The following is a 23,409-nucleotide window of genomic DNA, read 5'->3' on the forward strand; positions in this document are numbered from 1 at the left end:
TATGGAGATGAAAAAGATATAAACATTAAAATATCAAATTTTGTTAAATTAAACAGCATAATAAATAATACAATAAAGCCATCCTTGGTGCAAAAGCACACCAGAATCAGACTATATAACGTTCAGTCTAAGCTAACTTTATTATATGGAAGTGAAAACATGGACCATAAAAAACCAGAATGGAAAAACTGATTCAAACAACAAAAATGAAATTTCTCAGAAAAACAACTGGAAATGCCAAGTGAGACTATAAAACAAATGAAGAAATTTTACGATCCCTGATTTTATATAAAAATTTTGCAACTATATAAGTAAATATAAACAAAAATGGTTAGAACATCTAAATCGAATGGACAATAGCAGACTGCCAAAAATAGTATACAGATATAAAATTAAAATAAATGGAAAAAGAAGAATTGGAAGACCAGGAAAGTAATGGCATGTGACCAAAACAGGCTGCTTGACCTAAAATCCATGAATAAGGAAAAAGAACATATTCTAATGCACTAATATGGATTTGTGTAACATGTAACTTATGCCATTGTCACCATAGGTGGCCTTAATTCTTATCTTATAGGTCATTAATAATATTGAAAGTAATAATATAAATTATCCTTCTATAAAATTATTAATATTTCTCTCCTAAGGCGGCTTAAAAAGTTCCTTATTCAGTCTCTAGAGAAGGATTTCAAGTACTATAAGTTTTTGTAACTGGGATTCAAATGAATATATATATATATATACATATTTATTATTATTATTATATATATAAATTAATAGTACCTTTTCCACATTTAATAAGATAGTTGGTCTTTTATGTTATGCCTTTACATGGAGTTAGTGAATGAGACAGCTTGCTGTTGATTTGGGTTTTTTTTTGTTGTTGTTGTTTGTGTGTGTGTGTGTGTGTGTGTTTGATCATATGGATCCTTAAGAATCTTGTTGTAGCAAAGTATTCTTAAAGATTGTGACTCAGGTTATTTATAGTTTCATTGGAAACTATAACCTGTTAATTAGTTTTTTAAAACTGGCAATTTAACAGGATGTTATTGAAATTTCTAAAAGTTTTGAAATCAAAGAATTAATACTTTAATAAATTATAGATTAGTTACTGCCTTTTTTTGGTTGGGGAGGAAGGGGATAAATACAAAAAGTGATAAAGAATTTTTCTTGATATGCAGGGATTGTTCCAAATCGTGGTCAGCATCCATTAGTGGAGGGAGATCTTCAAACTTACTTAAGCACTGGTCCAATGTGCCGTTATGCTTCTGATTTAAGGCCTGCCATGAAAATTTTAGCTGGAAGTGGGATATCAAGATTAAAGCTTGATGTACCAGTAAGTAAATTTTTAAAAATTTATTTTTAACAAAAAAAAAGTCTGAAAATGTAATTCTTGTTTTTAAAATTAGTCATAAAAATATTTGAGATACTCGCACAAACCTCTCTTGTATACAAAGTTCTTATTTGCTGATTGATAAGTTTTCAATTCAAGTTCTACAGCCCGTCTTTTGCATAGATTTATTTAAGACTATGTTAAAAAAAAAAAAAGTTAAGCATTCTCATCTTGCATATTACTTATATCTGCTTAGTTCATGCTTAATGATAGCAAAAAAAACTTCTGGGTCTGGCTCCCACTGATGAGACCTCAATAAAGGTCAAAACCAGTCTGAGTAATGGCCCTTCCCATAATGCATAGCATTATACATGTCTATAAGGATTATGGGTGTTGTATTATGGGATAATAAGGCAATTAATGTGAAGTCGTTAGCCTCTATATACATCTAGTATCCCAGTCACAGTCAAAATGTGTCATACATTTTGACTACTTATATATGGAAATATGACCTCTGCATTACTTCAATCCTGGTGTAACTTGTGGGTCTGGCTCCCACTAATGAGCCCTTGATAAAGGTCGAAACAACTCTGAGTAGGGGTAATGGTTCTTCCCGTAATGCAAAGGATTATTCATGTCTGTAAGAATATGTGCATTGCTTTATGGGATACTAAATCAATTGATAGAGCCTGTGTAGCTCAGTGGATGTGGCGTTTTTAAAAATAATTTCCTCTAGTCGCCGACTAGAGGAAATTTTTCTAAGCCTTTTTTCGACCAGTTCCCGAGTTAGTCAATCTCTGACATGGGCAAGCGGGTGTTTTCTCCCAGAAACTCTGGTTTTTCATCCCATAAACTCAAGAAAATTGACCGTAGAACCCACATTATTTCAGACATTAAATATATTGTGTTAGGGACCACAAGATGGTGGCACTTGTTGAGCTGTCTCTCTTCACTGCATGCCGCTTAATTAGTGATAGCCTTAGGCCGGCTATCTCTGATTGGGTACCAGTGGAGATTGAACTGCCCACTCAGTCTCCAAAAAGTTAGATAGGGCTAAAACGATCTCTCCTACTCCCTATATGGGGAATAAAGAGGCATTAGCTGATTTTTTTTTTTTTTTTAAGTCAATTGATGTGAAGCCTCTATACAAGTAACTTAGTCGGGAAGTGACCTCACTTACAAACTTTGCTTACAGTTGGATAAAAGATAAAACCAAGAATATAATTTATTGCCATCTTTAACTTATAGTATAACCAAGTGAAAAAATTTGCAACATAAACAAATTATTATTATTTTATTATTTATATGAGCACTCCATGGAGTCAAAAGACTCATAGTGGGAGACCCACTTTATCCATTAACACAATACCTATCATACATCTCCTTAAACCTATTCACTGTTGGGGCGCTGACAACCACCTCTGGCAGTCCATTACACTCATTCACCACTTTCCAAGAAAAGAACCATGTCCGCACACCCTTACTTACCACACTCTTAGACCCCTTGTTTTCCCTCTACTCCTCCATGTATTGAAAAATTTCTTCTCTGTCAATCTTATAGTGTCCCTTTAGTAACTTATAAGTTTCTATCATATCTCCTCTCCTCTGCCTGTCAGCTAAACACCCTCAAATCTATCCTCGTAGAGAACATTCCACAGACCTGTCACCAGCTTGGTCACTCATCTCTGAATTTGCTCCACCAACTCCCGATCCCCAAGAAATGCAGGTGATCAAATCTGTGCACAACAGTCAGCATGTGGCCAAATCATAGCCTTATAAAAAGGGATGATAACCTCCCTATCTGTACTTGTCAGTTTGTGCTCTTCAGCATCCAAGTAATCCTCTGAACTATTTTGCCATCTCTTGCAATAGATCCTCTGAATTTCAAATCACTATCCACCATAACCCCCAGATCACTAGCCTCATCAATTTCTTGTAAACTGATACCATCACTATTATATGAAGTGTGTAATCTTTTCATCCCAAAGTGCATTATCTTACATTTTACAACATTGAACTGACAACCCTTGTCCTTTGCTCACACTGTCAATTTATTTAAATCATCTTGTAAGATATCTACATCACCTTTATCAACTGTTGCTCTTCCTAGTTTTGCATTCATTGGTAAACAACTGAATGTCCCCTTTCAAATCTTTTGTTATATCATTAATATACAAATTAAAGAGTAGTGGTACAGAGCCCTGGGGCACTCCACTCATTTGTCTTGATTCCACTCCACCATACACCACCCTCTGATATCTATCAGCCACCCCATCCATGCCACCAGCCTCATATCCATTCTCATTTGCTCCAACTTATGTAATACTTTTCCATGTGGTTTCTGTCAAATGCCTTTTGCAAAGTTCAGCAGTATCATGGTGTAGCCATTTCCTCTATCCAATTCTGCTATCACCTTATTCTTCTTCATGTAGCTTCCTCAGTGAGAGGGTGCAGCACCATGTCCTTACAGTTCTCTCTGTTGGTGATTTTCCTTGTCGTTTCTGCATAGCCATGTCGTCCTGTCCATGATCTTATATCTTCAAAACATGTCCTTTTTTTTACCTCTTGATCCTTTTCCCATAATTTTTCCTTCTAAAACATAGTTTTTATTAGTATCCTCTGTCCTGCTGAACCTCTCAGTACATGTCCTGTCAATCTCATCTTTCTCTGGATCATTTTCTGTAATAAAGATCTCTGTGTTCTCATTCTCTGTAGAACATCTGTATTTGTCATGTAATCTGTTCATGAGATTTTCAAAGCTCTCCTATAGCACCACATTTCAAAGGGTCTTACTCTTTTCTTGAATACCCAGGGTCTCACTTTCATATGTGAAAAGTGGCCACACTAATGTTCTTATCATTCTTGTCTTTGTCTCAATATCTGCAGATCTTTATTTTTCCAGAAGGCATCTTGAGCTATGGCTGTTCTTATTTTTATTTATTTATCTTGCTTATCACCTTATTATAAAATGCAAATAAATTACTGAGGTAGGACCTACCTTTTACAAAGTCATGCTTCCCCCTATAAAGTATCATATTCCTATTTACCCATTCCTGAATTTTACTTTTAACCAACTTTTCCGCTACTTTAACCACCACTTCAGAGACACTAATTGGTCTGTAATTTACTACTTCTGTCTTGGAGTCAGCTTTATGTAATGGAACTATCTTACCCTCTTTCCATTCCCTTGGAACTTGGCCAGAGCTGAAACTTATTACTTTATTCACTTAGTAACTGAATTATTTCTTCTGCTTCTGTCACTTTCCTACCATCAGTACTGAGTAAAGTTATCTTTCCATGATCATTCTTTTTTCCACTTGCTGTGTAGCAAAAAATCTCTTTTGGATTTACTTTGGCCTGCTTAGCTAATTTTCTCTCGAAATCTGATTAGCTTCCTTACCATATTAATTACCCTTCTTGCATGTGCTTCATACTGCTCATCCTTCCACAATGCTTTCTTTTTTTTGCAGCTCCTGCTTTATATTGCTAGTCATACGCATTAAGCCCTGCTCAGTTTATCCTCCTGACCCTAGGTATGCACTCTGATATACTGCCTTACTCAAACAATCCTTGACCACTTCCCATGCACTAATGATATTCATTCCATGTAGTTCTTTATACCATAGCACTGCTCCAAGTTGCTCCCTAAGTTTATCATAATCACCAGCTTTGTAGTTCTGCATAAACCCTTTCTTGACTGAAATTTCCACATGTTGAGCAACTTACCAGGACAAGACTGCATGGTCACTTTCCCTGATTGGTGGAAGAGTTGCCATTGCAGCTATAGATAGATCTTCTGATGCTATTACCAGATCCAACTCTCAAACCCCTGGTCCCTTCCATCACATGCTGTTTCTTTTAATGATCCCTTAGTAATTGTATAAATTCTATTTCCATTTTGCCATTTGCTTCTCCTTTCTTTCAATCTATATCACCATAGTTGAAGCATCAGTAGATGCATGTCATCCACATTTTCTTCTGAACACCCAGGTCTATAGCAGCAACCAACAATACTTTGTCCCATTGGCCTCTATCTCACACCACACAGCCTCAAATGAAACATTTCCATCAGATCTACACTCTTCCTTAACTTTTACACCTACCTTATTCAGCCTTTGGACCTTTCGAATAAGAACATTCACACATTGATGCTGGTAAGTATTTCTTTGTCATTTCCCAAGTAGCATTTATTTCCTTACTGCTCAACTCCTCATTCCATGCTATAGCTCCAAGCTGTCTTTTGAGGAAAGGATATATGTTGTAGTTTCACATATATCCTTTCCTCAAAGAAGTCTTCATATAGCTAGCCACAACCCAGATGATCATTTCATGATCACTCTCACCAACTGGAGGGAAGTGCAAAACCCCCACTCACAGTTACATCTTCTGGTGAAATGATCAGATCTAAAACTCTCAGTCCTTTTGTACCTTTACTGCCTAAGATAGCTGTCTCTCAAGAACTTGAGAAATTCATTTTCCTTATTCTGAAATGTTCACTAACCCAAGTCCTTATTTCTGATATTTCTCTCACCAGTACAAAAACCCCACTCATGATTACATATTCTTATGAAATGATCAGCTCTAAAACTCTCGATCCTCGCATGCCCTTCTCAACCCTTCCCTTGTTCACTAACCCGAGTTGCTTATATATTTCTTCATCGCCTTCCTCCACATTCCCTAGCCTATAGCAACATCCAACTAAATATCTCTTCCTGTCAACCTCCACCTCACACTGCCTCAGAACTATTGCCATTATTTCTCTCTTTCATATCTACCTTATGTGGATATAATTCCCCTGCTAAAATCAGCATCACTCCCCTCCCTTTTTGTCCTTTCTATCCTCTCGAGAAACACTGTATCTCTTGATTCCTATTCCTGTTAGGATATCATCTTCATTCAGTCATGTTTCACTTATTCCACTGATTTGTGGGTGAATAAACTCAATCAGTGAAACAATTTTATCCCCCTTATTTCTGATACTTCTGGCATTTGTAAATAAACAAAGCAGTTCACGTTGAGGTGTCTATAACCAGTCCTACCAAGGCACTAGTTGGTTGTGATTTCTCCACCATACCTGCCCTTACCTAATCACCTTTATCACTACTTACCCCATATAATCACTCAGTCTCAACTGCCCTACTCACATCCTGATCCATTCCATTCCTATGCTGATCATTCCCATACACATACTTTCAACATGCACTCCCTCTATTTCCCTGTTCCTCTTGTCTGTTTTCTCTTCATCTCTCACTATTTCCATTCTAATCACTCATGCGTAACAATAATGGTGATTTTGCTTAATATAAATCTCACCCACGAGAAGGCTATTAACTTATAGTATGTGATGACTGTGAGGTTGGATAAGCATTAAATAGTCCATTAACTCTTCTCTAGAGACTAAATGGAACTTTTCAAGCCACTTCAGGATTGTGATAACTGAGATAATCTTCATCTGAAAATCATCCCAGTTATCTTCTTTTATCCCTTCATAAGAAACCATCTAATACTTGTTACTTTTCTGCTTTTTGCTTGCAGGAACCTCAAAAGACAACTCTGGCTGTGGAGCAGTCATTCCCATTTCAATCATTTTCAATACGCTTATGCAAATATATGTGCTTGAACATGATGTGAGCTGTGACTGGTCTATGTTCAAATCTTAAAATTAATTAATAGTTACCATTATTATTAGCTCTGATCTTGCCACCAAATTTTCACTTCTGTTGCTTATTTAAGAATTCATTTCTGTCATTTAGTTCTCCAGCAAAGAACCCCCCCCCCCATCTTTTTTTTTTTTTTATGAGAAATTTTTTTCTTGTTGGTAGATTTTTTACCCTTTTAGCATGGGAGCCTTTTAAATTTGAAATGTTTTAAACGTTAAAAAGGGAACAGTTCAGTTCGGAAAGCTCCTGCTTTATACAAAATTATATATGTTTAAGATAACTTATCACAAAAAAAAATGTATATATATATTTTTTTTTTCCCCTCACATTTACATTGAGTAAATATATAGTCCCTGTATCTGAGCTTCAGCTTAAACTTCAAAGCTAATAATGAGATTAAAATTAAACTAGATGACCTTGTTATTTGCATTTTTTATTTTATATGATTTGTGTAAAAAATTCTAGATTTCATTAGAAGTATACTTAAATTTTGTAAATTGAAATTTAACTAAATTTTGTTACAGGTAAATATGCGCCACTTGAAGATATATTATATGGAAGATGATGGAGGCAACCCATTTCATACCCGTGTTGATCCTGAAATTAAAAGAGCTCAGAAAAAAGTTAGTAACAAAATTTTGTATTTAAGATAACTTATCACTAATCATCAATTTTGTGACATACTAGAGCTAACTGGATCACTTACCAGTGATTAACAAATTGCATAACTTTTAAATAGCTGCTGTATAATAATCTGTTGTATTTGTGTTAAATATATTTCTGTATTCAAAAGTCTACAGAATTCCGCTGACCTTTGCTGTCTGAAGTTCATTATTCAGTCAGTGCTTTGAAATAATTCATAACAGATTGGTGGTGAAATATCTCATGTTAGAAAGCATCAAACTAAAAATTTTATATATATATAGAGAGAGAGAGAGAGAGAGATATATATATACACACACATGTATATAGACTTGTTCAATCCTGTAATTTAAACTCTTCTTTATGCCTACTCTTCAGATTTTTAACTTATTAATAGTACAGGCATAAACACGGCCATCGCCAAATTAGATCGCACCCTGAGGCAAACAATTAAATATTGCCCCTGATAGATTATAAAACAAAAATATAAGAAAATCTCCAATTGCTATTTTGTTTTTATTACAAGAGAAACATTAATGCAAAAAACGATTACATAATATTAATTAAATGTTTGCTCTACGGGGATATCGCACAATAAAACTGTTCATAAACTCTTCTAAATTTAAATTGTAAGCTCTGTCGATATAGTTGCTAGAACAACCAATCTTTCTTGGGTCATTGCTGTTCGCAAATAATTTTTAATCAGTTTAAGCTTTGAAAAACTTCTTTCCGCACTTGCTACGCTAACAGGAATTGTTAGCATAGTGACAGTGCCTACTGAATATGGCTGAATGAGATGAGCGCCCTTATTAAGCCATGCCGTGAGACAGGCTACCTCCTGTCAACGCAGCTGGGCATAAATATACCACTTTATCATTTTAGGCAACATTCTTCTGTAAAACATTACCAACAAATGCATTCTGATTTAAAAAAAAAAAAAGTTTGGGTACCAAAACATAAACAAAGCTGTAGGTTGAGAATCTTAACATGCACACATTAAATATGACTTCACTAATATCATCCTCACACATCAGTATATACTCTATTCTGATGAAGGGCTATTACCTGATTGCTTAATTATGCATCTAACTTCTTCATCAGTAATGTAATGGTTTTTTGGGGTTTTTTTTTTATCAAAGATTAATTATATTCCTATTAGAAAAATGCAAAAAAAATCACACCCCCCATCTATTTAACTGGCATTTGCTACATAAATACAAACTTAAATTATGTGCACTACTGCTTAATCCTGCACTGATATATATAAATTTTTTTGTATATATTTATCATGCATTTATATGTCTGATAATCCATATAGAAGAATGCAAACTCTTTAATTCCCCATAGCTTAAGTTTTTTTTGTTCCTTATTTGTTTTTGTATCATTTATCTACTGTCTTTATTGCTTTCCTAATTCTGGAAATCCTTTTGATGACACCTTTCAACTTCTTATTGTTAAAGTATGATTTCCTGTAGCTGAAATCCAAAACAGGGAAGTTGTCTTCCATGATGACTTTAGCATACACAACTCTAGCTGGCTGCCCTTTTGCACTTCCACTGACTAAGTTGGTGGAAATGCTGAAATATTTGTTATAAACAATGTAATGAAAATTGTCTTATCTACTAGCTAGAATATTCTTTCCACACATCTAGTAATCTTGATCTTTTATTATTATTATTATTCAGGCATCCATGGAGTCAAAAGACTCATTGTGGGTGGTCCTTCCTAAGAAACACAAAGTCTATCATACCACTCCTTAAACTCATTGACCGTTCTCGCTCTCACCATTCCATCAGGCAATGTATTCCATGGTTCAACCACTCTCCATGCAAAGAAACCACTCCTCACCCTCTTGCTCACAGTTTCCTTTCGTAACTTCCAGGGATGGCCTCTTGTCATCACTCCTTCCCGCTGTTCAACCAAGCGAAAGAACTCCATAGTGTCAACCCTGTAACCACCTCTCAATAGTTTAAAAGTCTCAATCATGTCACCTCTCCTTCTTCTATCCACCAATCTCTGCAGTCCACATTCCCTCAGCCAATCCTCATAACTAACATTGTACAGTCCTGAAACCATCTTTGTTATCTGCCTTTGTACCCTTTCTGCAGTTAATTTATTCTCTTCAAATCCTGGGGACCAAATCTGAGAACAATAGTCTATGATCAGAGACTTATACAATGGAATGATAACCCTTTTATCTCTGCAGGTCAGTGTCCTTCTCATTATTGCAGCAATCCTCTGTGTTACCTTCACCACCTTTGCAATATGTCTCCTAAATTTCAGGTTTCTCAATCATCAACCCCAGATCTCTTGTCTTCCCCTAATTCCTCCAGTATAACTCCTCCCATAGAGTATACAGCATCCCATCGATGTTTCCCAACCCTCAAGACCTTACATTTTGCCACATTAAACCGACACCCCCATTCATTTGTCCCTCTATCTAGCTTATTCAAATCCTCTTGCAGGGCTACCACATCTGCACTATTACTAATAATCCTTCCCAGCTTCGCATCATCTGCAAACAACTGAATATCCCCTTGCAATCCACTGACAATGTCATTGATATAAAGGTTAAACAATATAGGTCCCAGTACTGAGCCCTGTGGGACCCCCACTTCTAACCCTCTGCCTCCTTGAAACTGCCCCACCATACGCAACTCTCTGATACCTATCGGACAGCCAATTCTGAATCCCAGTTGACCAATCTGACATCCAGACCCATGTGGTGCAATTTAAATATCAGCTTATAATGTGGCACCCTGTCAAATGCCTTTGCAAATCTAAGAAAATGGCAGTGTATGCCTTTCCCTCATCTAATGTTCTTGTAACTTTATTATAAAAGGCTAGCATATTACTGAAACAAGAGCACCCCTTCACAAATCCATGTTGACTCTCACAGATAACATTACTCTCATCTGCCCAATGCTGTATAAGGTCTCTCACTACTTTCTCCAATATCTTAACAACTACTGATGACACACAAACTGGCCTATAATTAGACACTTTCAGTCTGCTACCACCCTTATGCAATGGCACTATCTTACCTTCCTTCCATTCCATGGGCACCTTTCCCGCAGCCAGACTTTCATTGAAAACGTATCCTGTGGCACCCTGTCAAATGCCTTTGCTATGTCTAAGAAAATGGCAGTGTATGCCTTTCCCTCATTTAATGTTCTTGTAACTTTATCATAAAAGACTAGCAAATTGGTAAAACAAGAGCGTCCCTTCACAAATCCATATTGACTCTCACAGATAACATTACCCTCATCTGCCCAATGCTGTATATGGTCCTTCACTACTTTCTCCAAGATCTTATTAACTACTGATGACACACAAACTGGCCTATAATTAGACACTTCCAGTCTGCTACCACCCTTATGCAATGGCACTATCTTACATTCCTTCCATTCCATGAGCACCTTTCCTGCAGCCAGACTTTCATTGAAAAGACTAAGTCACTGGCACTGTCAGTTCCCTAGCACATTCTCTCAAAACTCGTGGTGAAATACCATCCATTCCCACAGCTTTACTGACATCCAGAGTACTCGGTATTTGAAACATGCTCTCCTCCTGTACCTCTAAACCTCGAACCCACTCTATCCCTCTAATATTAAAACTGACTCCTCCATGATGAAATACTCCAATAAAGTGTTCATTGAACAATTCCGCTATGTCCTCTGCATCAGTCACTCTATTCCCATTTTTATCCCACAATATCATTCTTCCACAGTCATTTCTCCTCCTACTGGCCACATAGCTAAAAAATTTCCTAGGATTTTCTTTGGATCTTAGGGCCAATCTCCTCTGATATTCCAGTTTCGCCTTCCTTACCATACTAGTCACTCTTCTGGCCTGTATCTTATATTCTTCATGCATCTTCTCTTCACTTGTCTCCTTGTATCTCTTCCATAGCCTCTTTTTCGCTTGCAATTCCTGTTTAATATTATTTGTCATCCACTTTACTCCAAATTGTGTCCTCTTGTTCACTCGTGGTATACTTACCATTGCTGCTAACAAATATTCTTTCACAATTTCCCACGCACTAATGATATCCCGGCCTTCCAATTCCTCGCTCCATGAAACTTCCCGAAGTTGACTTCTTAGACTATTATAATCACCTTCTATTTTCTTAGCAAGTTTCTCTTCCAAGTATACTGTAACAGACATTTCTCTTCTTGGTGCTCAGACTATAATCTTGTGCAAGTTTCCTTTCCTATGCCCTTCTCTCAACCTAATGTCTACTGGTATTATAGTGCTGTTGAGCAGGGGACAACCTCTGGGACTTCTGTTCTTCATTTTGTAGTTATACTACTTAAATCCCCTTTAAGTTAAAGAAATTATTCTTATTACAAGGAGGGCATTTCATTCTCACTCCATTCAGAATTCCCATCTGCTCTCCAAACCATGATTTAACAACCATATGCTGAGGAAGTCCAATTATTTAAAAAAAAAAAAAAAAAAAAAAAAAAAAAAAAAATCATCATATCACAAGTGGCTTGATGATAAAACTTCTGCATTCACAGCCTATGCTGGAGCTTGCAGTAATTGCAATCAGCAAATCCAAATCTCAATTTCTGTACACCAAATACAGACAACTTACCTCCTGTACAAATGACATTGTGCCTTCTGGTCTTATGTAAAAACCACTGGTTGCAAACTCTCATCTTTGCTTCTGTTTATCTTTCTCATATAAATAACATCACTGTAACAACACGTAAAGATAATGCTGACCACCTAGTATCAATCCTCTCTTCCATCATCTGCATAAGCAAATTGCCTTCAATTCAACCTTAACAGAAAGAGTGTTACATGTGTCTCTTTAGGCTTTTTATCAGAAAGAAATCAGAAGTCTTAAATAACCTAGATATTTACATCTTTTGGTTTTTGTGATATCTGCTACTTAATTGTAACTTTGTACTTTCTCATATTTATTTGATATTATCTCTACACTCTTTTATATCCAGCTGACATCTGTCCCACAGCATGGAAGCAAACCTATATTCAATTTGTTACTTTCACCTCAATCCTCTCTAAAATAATAGAGATGGTTATTAACTGTCAAGCTTCATTTATTACTTAGTCTACCAGTTAATTATTAATCATAATTACAGATCCCTTTCTTTAAGTGGGAGATGAATTTCATTGCCTAGTGTGAACCCACCAATCCACTTATTGGAAGCCTGAAGTGCCTTGAAAAAGTTTCATGTTTTGTCTATTACAGCAGAGTTTCTAGACTATGTAAAATTAAATAAAAAAATATGTAAAAATTGATAAAAATAGAAAAAAACATTCTTACCCACAATACAAATGTATAGGTTTGCAAACAACATTTCATGGGTGGGGACCACATTTAAAAAAAATATCCAACCACTTTAGATCCATAGCAAATCTCCTTGCCTGCATTATCCACCTTGGAACACTTGTCATGAAAAGGTTTGGAAAAGCTGTGTTGTCACATTTGATAAGGTCTGAAATAGATAGCTACTCAACAAAGGGTGGAAGGCAGATTGTAGTCTTTGCCTGACCAGTTTTCTTTATGGTTGTTCATGGCATGCAATGATCGATGACATTTTCTTTTGGTTGTTCACTGAATGCAGGTAACAAACAAGAGAAAACATCTGAAGATCTTCAGTATCTTTTACAGGCAGTCCTTGAACAATGATTTCATACCATTCTTTGATGAAATGATGGCATCCTATTCAACTTTTCACTTTTCCAGCTGCTAACTGTACAAATCCCAAATCTTCCCGTCCTTAAAATACTTCTCGCATTTAGCCAAAAACTTTCCTAAAAATTCTTACTGTTGTCCAAAAGATGGCAGTTTGCTGATTGGTGATCTCTTTCTTACACTCACTCAAGCCACTATTATACAGACAGTCTGAATCTGCTTGAGTCTGAACAATGCACATTACCAGTACCTTTTTCTAAATGTACTGTCATGTGCATTGTTCCACTGACTGGCATCCATTATTCCCTCCATTTCTACTAAAGACATAGTAACCTGAGCAGCAGCTGTTTGATATCCATTTATAGTTCAACTACTATATCCACTGAACCTGCATATCTTTCTCCTCTTTTATTCCATATCCCACTTTTCTCTGGAACAGCTTTCTTTATGAAGTATTTTCCAAAAAGTGCAGCTTCCAGCTATTCAAAAAAAAATCTATTAATAAATTCCTTTTGTATGTGTGGCACTAAAATGCATGTTCTTAACCCTCTAATTGATATTAAAAAAAGATCATAACACTTGAAATAGTTGTGGAGGTTATAAGCTGATTAATAAAAGTATTAAGAGCAGTTCATGGTCATGAAAATGCATTGTAAAATAAATGGCATAAGATGGAAATCCCTGTCCTTTAATGTTATTGGCAGCCATCTTTTTCACTGATGTCCACACATCTCTATTCACATGGATAAAGTCGTATATAATACATTCATACCTTTTAAAGATCATTGCACTCATGCCTCCTGTTGATTTTATAGACATAGCTGGCATTTTTTTAGCGTTTTTTGTTTGCTCTAATTACCTGTATTAAAATGACATGTTCAAATTAATATAAAGATATGACGAAGATATATTGGATATTTAAACTTTCAAGTGGTCAAAGCCATTACTTTGCTTTACATGAATATGCATTTCTCACTTAAAGAAAGCTGAAAGATGTGAAGAAAGTTTGGAAGCTATGAGTCGAACTGAAAAATTATGGTTCAGTGATACATGTTTAATTTTGCCTTGCAGAAAGACCTGATATTAGTATTATTTCCAAGTCTCTGAAGTTGTAAGACTCGGAACACAAAGCCAAACTCTACAGACTATAAATAAATTTTATTCAGCACTAGTACACCCACTCTGGTAATGCATTCCACTTACTCACCACCCTCCATGCAAAAAGTCTCCTTCTCACTTTCTTACTTGCATAACTTTTATTCAGCTTCCATGAATGACCTGTTAGTCTTCTACTGCCTAATTACCCTGTGCAATATTTTCCTCTATCCATACTAATAGGCTCTTATCATCTTTCATTTGTCTCAATTATATCATTGAGAATATATCTTTTCTCATCTGATCATCCACACTCTGCAAAGTACATTCTCTTAATTTGTCTTCGTATTCAGATTTCACAGATCTGAGGCACTCTTAGTCATTCATCTGTGGACTAATCTCTGTTTCATTATCATCTAGATATTCAGGTGACTAGACATATGCACAGAAATTCAAGGCAGTTATAACAAGAATAGTGGAAAAATTAATTTTAATTACGTGATTGAAATAAATAACTAATGCATCCAAATAGTCATATGGATAAATTATATCAAATAATTTATGCTTCATATCCATGTTGCTCTAATAGTATCCATATATCTAATAGTAGCTGACATGGAAACATGTCAAGGCTGGTATGGTGGTTAATCATTTTAGTAAGTAACTTTTAATGACTATTTCCTAAGGAATCCAGTATATAGGCCTTCAAATCAAATGATTTTCCAAGTTTCTCCATACATGGCACTAAAATACTATAGGGTTGATCAACCAGCCTGTCATGTATGAGATCAACATTATTTTTTTTTTATTATTATTATTTGGGATTTATAACACGTGATAAAGATACTCTATTAAATGGATAAGAATCCTATATTGTTATATGGCCAGTAAGTGAAACTCAAGATCGATAACTACGATCTATGAGTTTCAATGCCGAAAAACTATCAGCGAAGGCAATTCGAAGCAAAGGTGGAGCAAGCTCCCTCACTATTCTTGATATTCTCTCATAATGTAAAACACAGCTCCTAGGAGATGTAATACTGTCATTACATTATGAGGGGAGGTCACTACCCAGACCGGTTTCAACCTTTTTTGAGGTCTCATCAGTGAGTAGGTAGACTTGGAAAATATCAAAGCTTAGTGAAAAGAACTTACATACCTTCACTATACGAATGCCATAAAGGTGTGCTTGTATTTTGTAATTAAAATAAAAAGCCAAAAGGCTAGTTTTCTGGCAACTGAATAGATATTAAATGGATAAGAATCCTATATTCTTATCCATTTAATATCTATTCAATTGCCAGAAAACTAGCCTTTTGGCTTTTTATTTTAATTAAAAGATATTCTATGATATTGAAAGATATTCTAATATTCACAGTCTGTTTTTTTGATTAATATAGATAATATTCATAATAATTAAAAAAGTATACACAACAAATTATGATATCCAGTTTTCTTATTTCAGTTGGAAGGATCGGTTGGTTGGAATAATTAGTGATAGAATAGAAGTTTGATATTCAAATAATTGGTATAATTGCAAATGTTGGATATTAGAATGATCAATTTTTTTATGTTATAGAAGTTTGGTGTCATTTACCTCACTGCATAGACTTTGTTTTGAGCAATCCTTCTGCCTAGATACTGCACTATCTGAGTTCAAAATTCGAAGTTACTAAACAGGAATTTTACTGTTTGAGTAAATTTAATTTTACCATTTGTAATATGGCTTGCAGACTAAATATGTATGTTTTGACAATTATGTTCAATTACCATCATCAAAAGAAAACATTAAAAAGAAAACATTATTTTAGGCAGAAGGATTGCTTAAAACAAAGTCTGAGGTTCAAGGAGAGGTACAATCTATCATACCTCTCCTTGAACCCATTAGCAGACAAAGCACTCACAACTTACTCTGGCAACCTATTCCACTAATTCACAACTCTCCAAGCAAAAAATCTAGTCCTCACACCACTACTAACCACACTTTATTCAATTTCCAGGGATGGCCCCTTGTTCTGGTCCCTCTAGCAAAGTACTGAACCATTTCCCCTGCATCTATCCTATAAAACCCTTTAAGCAACTTAAATGTTTCTCTTTTCTCCTGTCAACCAACTTCTGCAATTCATACACCTTCAATCTATCCTCATAGGGAATGTTTCCACAGGTCACTCGCCTCTGAATCCTCTCCACCACTTCCTCATCCCCAAGAAACCCACGGGACCAGACTTGAGCACAGTAATACAGATATATTGCATAATGTTTTTTTTTTTCATTGTTCTGTGAATGTTGTTTATTATTTACATCAAGATATTTTCTGCCTTAATAAAACCTGACACAATTTTATGTGACAGCATTTGTTTATAGTTTAAGAATTTAGTTAGTTTCATATGTGCAAAAGCCCTTTTTATAACATTTTACAATGTTGTTGAGTATGTTTGGGAAAAGAGAGAGTTAAGGGTTTTCTTCTTCTTCTTTTTTAATACATTAAATATTACCTATAATTTCTCTTAATTACAGAAAGTTTTCCTTTATATTTGACAGGCTTCAAAATTTTAATAAATATTATCTTATGATACTTGCACTAGTATTCCTTTGTATGTATGTGTATATATCCTTACTTTGTTTTTACAATTCTAAAATTAAATATTATGTTTCAGGTACTTTCCTATTTTCAAAATCTTTATGGGATTAAAGCAAAGAAAGTGTATCTGAGAAGACTTCGCCACTCTTTCCAGGTGTGGTGTTTTGCAATGGCATCAGCAGATGTGACTCCTCTAACTGTTGAGCTAGCAGGCAGAAAAGGAGAAATGGAACCGGTTTTAGAACTGTTGAAATGGTTTCTTGGTATATCAACCCATATATTGCCAGTTATAATTCTTTCAATATTAAACAAAATTGCAGGAACAAAAGACATGAAACAAGTTGCTCCATATTTTAGGGTAATAGCAGATTTGCATCAAGAGTTCCAGGAGATGCTTGGAGATGATGGTATATTTTTATATCCTTCCCATCCAGAGCCAGCTCCTTACCATAATCAACCAATTTTAAAGCCATTTAATGTTGCTTATACAACTATGTTTAACCTTTTAGGTCTTCCAGTTACTCAGTGCCCCCTTGGACTCAGCAGTAAAGGATTGCCCATCGGTTTGCAAGTAGTTGGTGGTCTTCATAATGACCATCTTACCTTGAGTGTAGCTGAAGAGTTAGAAAAAGCATTTGGAGGGTGGGTTAATCCAGATTCTGTTCAAATTAAATGAGAAATAGAATAGTTGTGTAGAGTAGTAATGTGTGTTTAGTAATTTGCAAGACACAATGCAAATTGAATTACATTTTTTAGTTATTGTTGCTCGAGCTTAAAGATTAGTGAGAGTTAGAGGAATATTGTATACAGTTTTTAGCCTGTAATTTTGCCTTGTTAACACGTCTCAAAGATTTCTTCGATGCCATATTCATTGACATTTGTATAATGTGATATAAACAAATGGCAATCTTGACTGTACATAAATGCTTCTCAAATGCTACATTTGAAAGACTTGTTGTTAATGTATTTTATTGTTATCTCTTATACAACAGTATTTTTTATATCTGTACATATTTGTGTGTAATTTTTCATTTAATTTTACTTGCTTGATTAACATTTCTAGTGTTTATGTCACTTTGGTTTTAATTGTGAATAAAAGGAGCAATTAAGTGTAATTTAAAATAAAAAAAGACATAGCTGGCATTGTGGACCATATTGATTGGTTTTTACATGTTTTAATATGGTGTTTGAAAAACTGTTATTTACTGTCATTTTTACAATGTAATCCATTATACTTTCAAAGGTGCTATCATAAATCAAGCTGTTTATTTTAAAAATTCTGATTATTTTAATATATCTATTAGTTTCTGAATGAACAGTTTACTAAATGTAATTTTAATACATGCAGTAATTATATTAAATATAAGTGTTTTATAATTTTTATTCTCAAAAAGAGAAAACATGATACTGGTGGTTGTTCATGCAGATCTATTATACCTAATTAAGACCATTAATTGTTCCTTAATAGAAAGCCTGTGAAAAGATATTAATTATGTATACATTCTGCATATATAAATCAGAGAATTCATTTTGAGTAGTTTTTTTTAAATTAGAAAGAATAATTTTATTACAGAATTTAATATATATTTATATGTATGACACTTAACTGTATCATATTTTCATTGGATGCAATATTTTGCTCATGATATTTCATAGCAGTATTCTTGGATCATGCAGCTTCTTTAATTTGAGATATGCAGTATAAAATATAATGTTAAAAAGGTTGATTGCCTTAAAGTCTAGTTTGTTTGGCTAGATCTGCTGTCATTTCCCAATTGAAATGTATGAAAAGAATTTTTTTTTTTTTTATTAACTTTGCTTATGTTAAATGCATTCTAGGACCAACTTAAAAGTTTCTGTGGTCCTAACTTTTAAGAAGCACCCCCACTATTGAGTATATGTTGTTTCATAGCTTTTCAGAGGTCCTTGTAAGCTTGTTTATCTTATGCATAAATTTACATTGCACATCGGCCACCACTGCCTTTAATTCTGATCTCCAAATCATCTTCCACTGAGGTTCAGACAACCTCATCAATTTCATTGCTAGTAAGAAAAAAAAAATTTTTTTTCTTATTTCTCACAAAAAAGAACCATTTTCTCCCAGTATTATTTTTGATAACACTCAAATTTCCAGACAAATGGGATTTCTCTTCTGGGAATCACTCTGACATCAAGCTTCTCCTGGCATAAACGCATCACAACCATTGCATCCTCAGCTTCTAAAAACCTAGGATTTTTCTTTCGATCAAGATGTTACTTCACCTCTGAACAGCTATTAACCTTATACAAATCACCAATCCATATTCCAGTTATTGAATACTGCTCTCACATTTGGAGTGGGACCCCTAAGAGTTCTCTCAAAATGCTTGACTCAATATAGAAAAGAAACTACCTACTTGCCTCTAAGATTAACCAGCTGTGGAGTTTGTTGAAAACAGACCTAGGAAAACTTCCTCTGGTGAATCTATAGGCATTGCATAGCTTGATAAGTTACTGTGAAGCTTGCATGTACCTGCTGTTTAAATGAAGTAACAATTCTAAATAATTTTAAACATCAGAAAATTATTCCTGACTCATTGAAGATAAATTTGTACTGTTCTTCATGCCTGAGAATATTCAAAGTGCCTTTTTTTTTTTTTTTTTTTGTCCTTCTCAAGTTGAAAAATTGCGTTTGACAGATCATAGGATCTGATAGTAACTAACTAAAATGTATTATAAGCAGAAATGGAAGAGTACAAGCATTCTTCTATTCTGGATTTGGTGAAGAAATTTTTATTTTACATGTTGGTGATCTAATGTTGAGTTTTTAGAAAAAAAAAATTATTGTAGAAACATCTTTGTATCGAAAAAAAAAAAAAAATGTAGAGATCTGGTCGGTTTGTGTGATACCAAAAAGCATGTTAAATTCATTGTAAAAGTTGCAATTTTTATACTTTAATTAATCCATACATTTAACAGGAGGTTTTTCTTAAAAAAAAAATAAAAAAGTGTATTCTTTGTTCAGGTGCACTATAATAAGATTTTACTGTAAATATGAGCGGCCTTTAAATATGGTGTATAATAATTGAACATTGTTCATGTGTTACTGTATCTGTATTTTCACAAATATCTATTAAAGAAATACTTTTTTTTTTACATAAATGATTTTATCTAATTAGTTTTGACAGTATGACTTATATAAAACATAGAGTTCCAAGATGAAAAAGAAAAATGTTTGCTGTTATAGCAAACTATGAAAAAAAAAAAAAAAAAAAAGTAAAGTTTGATATAAAGTTCAGAAAATTCACTTAAATCAAATTATATTTAAATTCTGATTAGATTGGAAATTGTATTAATAGTTTTTAAAAGCCTTGGAGACCATCTCAACCCTAGGAATTGGCTAAAATAAAGCTTTGTCCTTAGCTTAGACAAGCAAAGCACATAAATCAGTGCTTTAACTACAATTTGCTCAGAACTCACTCAACAGTACTTCCTACATTTAAAGGGTTTTGCAGTTTATGTATTGTACTGGCATAACTAATGCATTGTTGTTATGCCACCAGCATAAATTACAGAAAATTTCTAATTCATGTAAACCTGTCATACTGTCAAAAAAAAAAAAAAACATTGGAAGCTATTGATTTTATATAGTGTAAATGTAAGCAGCTATTAATAGTTGAGAGTTATGTGGGATGAATCCACAAATAGTGGAAGTAAAAGGCAACTGTGTAATATTTTGTACCACACATTTAAATTATGTATACTATTTAAGCTTTCAGCCTGTAAAGCAGTAAGTGGCATGTCATTGCATACTTATCACATGACAACAGGATATATTCATTTTTTCCCTTCCCCAGTTAACAGTCAGATAAAACATGAAACTGGTGGCTCTAGGCTACAGCTGTACAGGTAGTCTGACCACCTGCATTGCATGATGCAAGAAACATTGTAAATATTTGTCATTGTTTTGTTAATTCAAATAAACTGGAAAAGTCATTTCATTATGTCCTTGCAATAAATACATTTTACCAGTATTGGTTGTTCTTTATGTATGGAGAGTTGTATGTAGTAATCACAAAACATTTGGATTTCTGGTAATGGATTAAAAATAGGAAATAACACATATCATTATTACTGTATTAGAAAAGCACTTGCTGTGATTTTCCAACATAAACATATACTGTATAGGATGTGCATGACAATCCCTATCTATGATGTCAAGTTCTTTATAAGGGCTTTTTAGTTGAAGGTGAGTTAGCAGGTCAGATGCAGAGGTGAAAGGGTCCTACTCTCAGAACTTTTTTCATCCTGAAAAACAGGCATACTGGCCCAGTGGCGCACTCAGGATTTAATCTTGGAGGGGCCGAGCGCTCAGGATTTAATCTTGGAGGGACCGAGCGCTCAGGATTTAACCTTGGGGGGGGGGGGGGAGAGTTGAGTAGACGTTTTGCGAATACACACTACACATCGCATACGACCTATAACTGAGCATATGCAGTGATCGCTAATTCATAAGTAGCACACAACATAAATAAAAAAATGAATTTTAATTTAAAAAAATTTTTTGGAAATTTTTCTATTTTTTTTTCCTTTTCTTTGGGGGTGCCCGGGCCCTTTCCCCTCCCCCTCTGGGTGTGCCACTGTACTGGCCAGAGGAACACATAATTAACAGATATATATATATATATATATATATATATATATATATATACAGGAATACATTGTATAGCGCGGTTTTGAACAATGCTGGTTTTATTACTACATAAACGAGAATAATCGAATAACTACTGCATAAACGAGAGCCACGTTTATGCTGTAGTTATTCGATTGGCTTTCACGTAGATATGTTCTTTCCCCGCGGCATTTTATCATTTACGTTGATATTAGAGAAGAAACTTGAAATTATAAAAGTCACGAGAATGGCGCTTGTTCGCTAAAATAGCACGTGAGAATTAAATGAATGAGTCATCTGGACGAACAATTATTCAGAGCAAAGAAAAGATTAAACAACATCGAATGAGCACCGCTTCTTATATGTCAAAAGTAATCACGAGAAATCGATCTTCTACAATGGAAAATATGGAACGCCTTCTAATGCGTTTGAGTCAAATGAAAGCGAAAACGAAAGTGGTACAACCAGTGAAACGTTTATAGCAAGTCGCGGGTGGTTCTACAATTTCAAAAAGCGTATGGGACTCCATAACGTAAGAATCCAAGGTGAAAGCGCAAGTGCTGACACTAAAACTGCAGAATTGAGAAGGAAGGCTACACAGGTGATCAAATTTTTAACGCTGACGAGACTGGCTTGTTCCGGAAAAGAATGCCATCGCGCACATTTCTAGCAGAGAAGGAAAAAACACAAGCTGGGTATAAAGTGTCAAAAGACCGATTGACATTTTTACTAGGAGGTAATGCATCAGGTGATTTAAAATTGAAGCCACTGTTAGTATACAGAGCAAAAAACCCAAGAGCTCTTGAGGGCTTTACAAAGAACAATTTACCTGTTCATTGGCGTTCAAATAAAAAAGCGTGGGTGACTCGTTCAATTTTCGAAGACTGGTTTAAAACTTTTTTTTTGCCCTGAAGTTAAAAACTATTGTAAAAAGAATGATATTCCTTTCAAAATTTTGCTTTTATTAGACAATGCGCCAGGTCATCCAACTCTATTGACTGACTTAGATGAAAATGTCAAGATTAATTTTTTTAATACAAACACAACATCAATTCTGCAGCCGATGGATCAAGGCGTTATCTCCACTTTCAAAGCTTACTATTTAAGACGAACTTTTGCTCAAGCTATTAAAGCTGCAAAAGAAGAAGATTCTTGGACTTTGAGTGAATTTTGGAAGAAATTTAACATCAAAGATGCCATTCAAAATATTTATGAATCGTGGCAAAAGGTGACTCAAAGCAACATGAGAGCCGTATGGCATATCTTGCCGCATTGTTGAAAGGACTTTGCAACACAGAAAGAGGAAATCTCAACAGAAATTGTGCAGATGGACAAAGATCTTGGTTTTACAAATTTAGATTGTAACAATGTGAACAAATGTATTGATTCTCATTCAAATGATCTGGATAATGAAACCCTTTTGAAGTTGGAACAACAACGAGCCTATGAAGGGAAAGAAGACGAAGATGACCCTACTGATGTCATGGTTGAAGAATTTTCCTTTGCTGACCTTTCAACTTTTGTGAGAAAAATCGACGAAGCTTCCGGCTTTCTCATAAATGCCGATCCGAATTTGGAAAGAAGCATCAAAGCGAGACAAAGTCTCAATAAATCCATCAAATGCTACAGAGATCTAGTACTTGAAGAGACAAAGAAGACAAGGATGATTCAACGAACACTAAAAGACTACTTTAGTAAAAAGTAAATTACTGTATGCTAAAATTGAAGCAATATTTGTTTTGTTTTCAACAACTTTTATATCAGTTTAAAAGGATTTTA

At 34.7% G+C, this 23,409-nt stretch overlaps 1 protein-coding gene across 1 annotated transcript in view; it reads left to right on the forward strand.

Annotated features, from left to right (window-relative positions):
• Positions 1 to 20,992, forward strand: part of LOC150095968 (fatty-acid amide hydrolase 2-like) — a 54,598-nt gene extending 33,606 nt beyond the window's left edge. Inside the window, exons 5-7 of the mRNA XM_090409138.1 lie at positions 1,182 to 1,336; positions 7,518 to 7,616; positions 17,056 to 20,992. Coding sequence (XP_090265264.1) covers positions 1,182 to 1,336; positions 7,518 to 7,616; positions 17,056 to 17,655 — 854 coding nt within the window. The 3' untranslated portion in view covers positions 17,656 to 20,992. The remainder of the gene's footprint in view (positions 1 to 1,181; positions 1,337 to 7,517; positions 7,617 to 17,055) is intronic.
• Positions 20,993 to 23,409: the final 2,417 nt, after the last annotated feature.

The sequence above is a fragment of the Typopeltis vanoorti genome, chromosome 19 (assembly GCF_054136105.1).
Source record: "Typopeltis vanoorti isolate ZY-2024b chromosome 19, IOZ_Tvanoo_1.0, whole genome shotgun sequence".
Classification (NCBI taxonomy): Eukaryota; Metazoa; Arthropoda; class Arachnida; order Uropygi; family Thelyphonidae; genus Typopeltis; species Typopeltis vanoorti.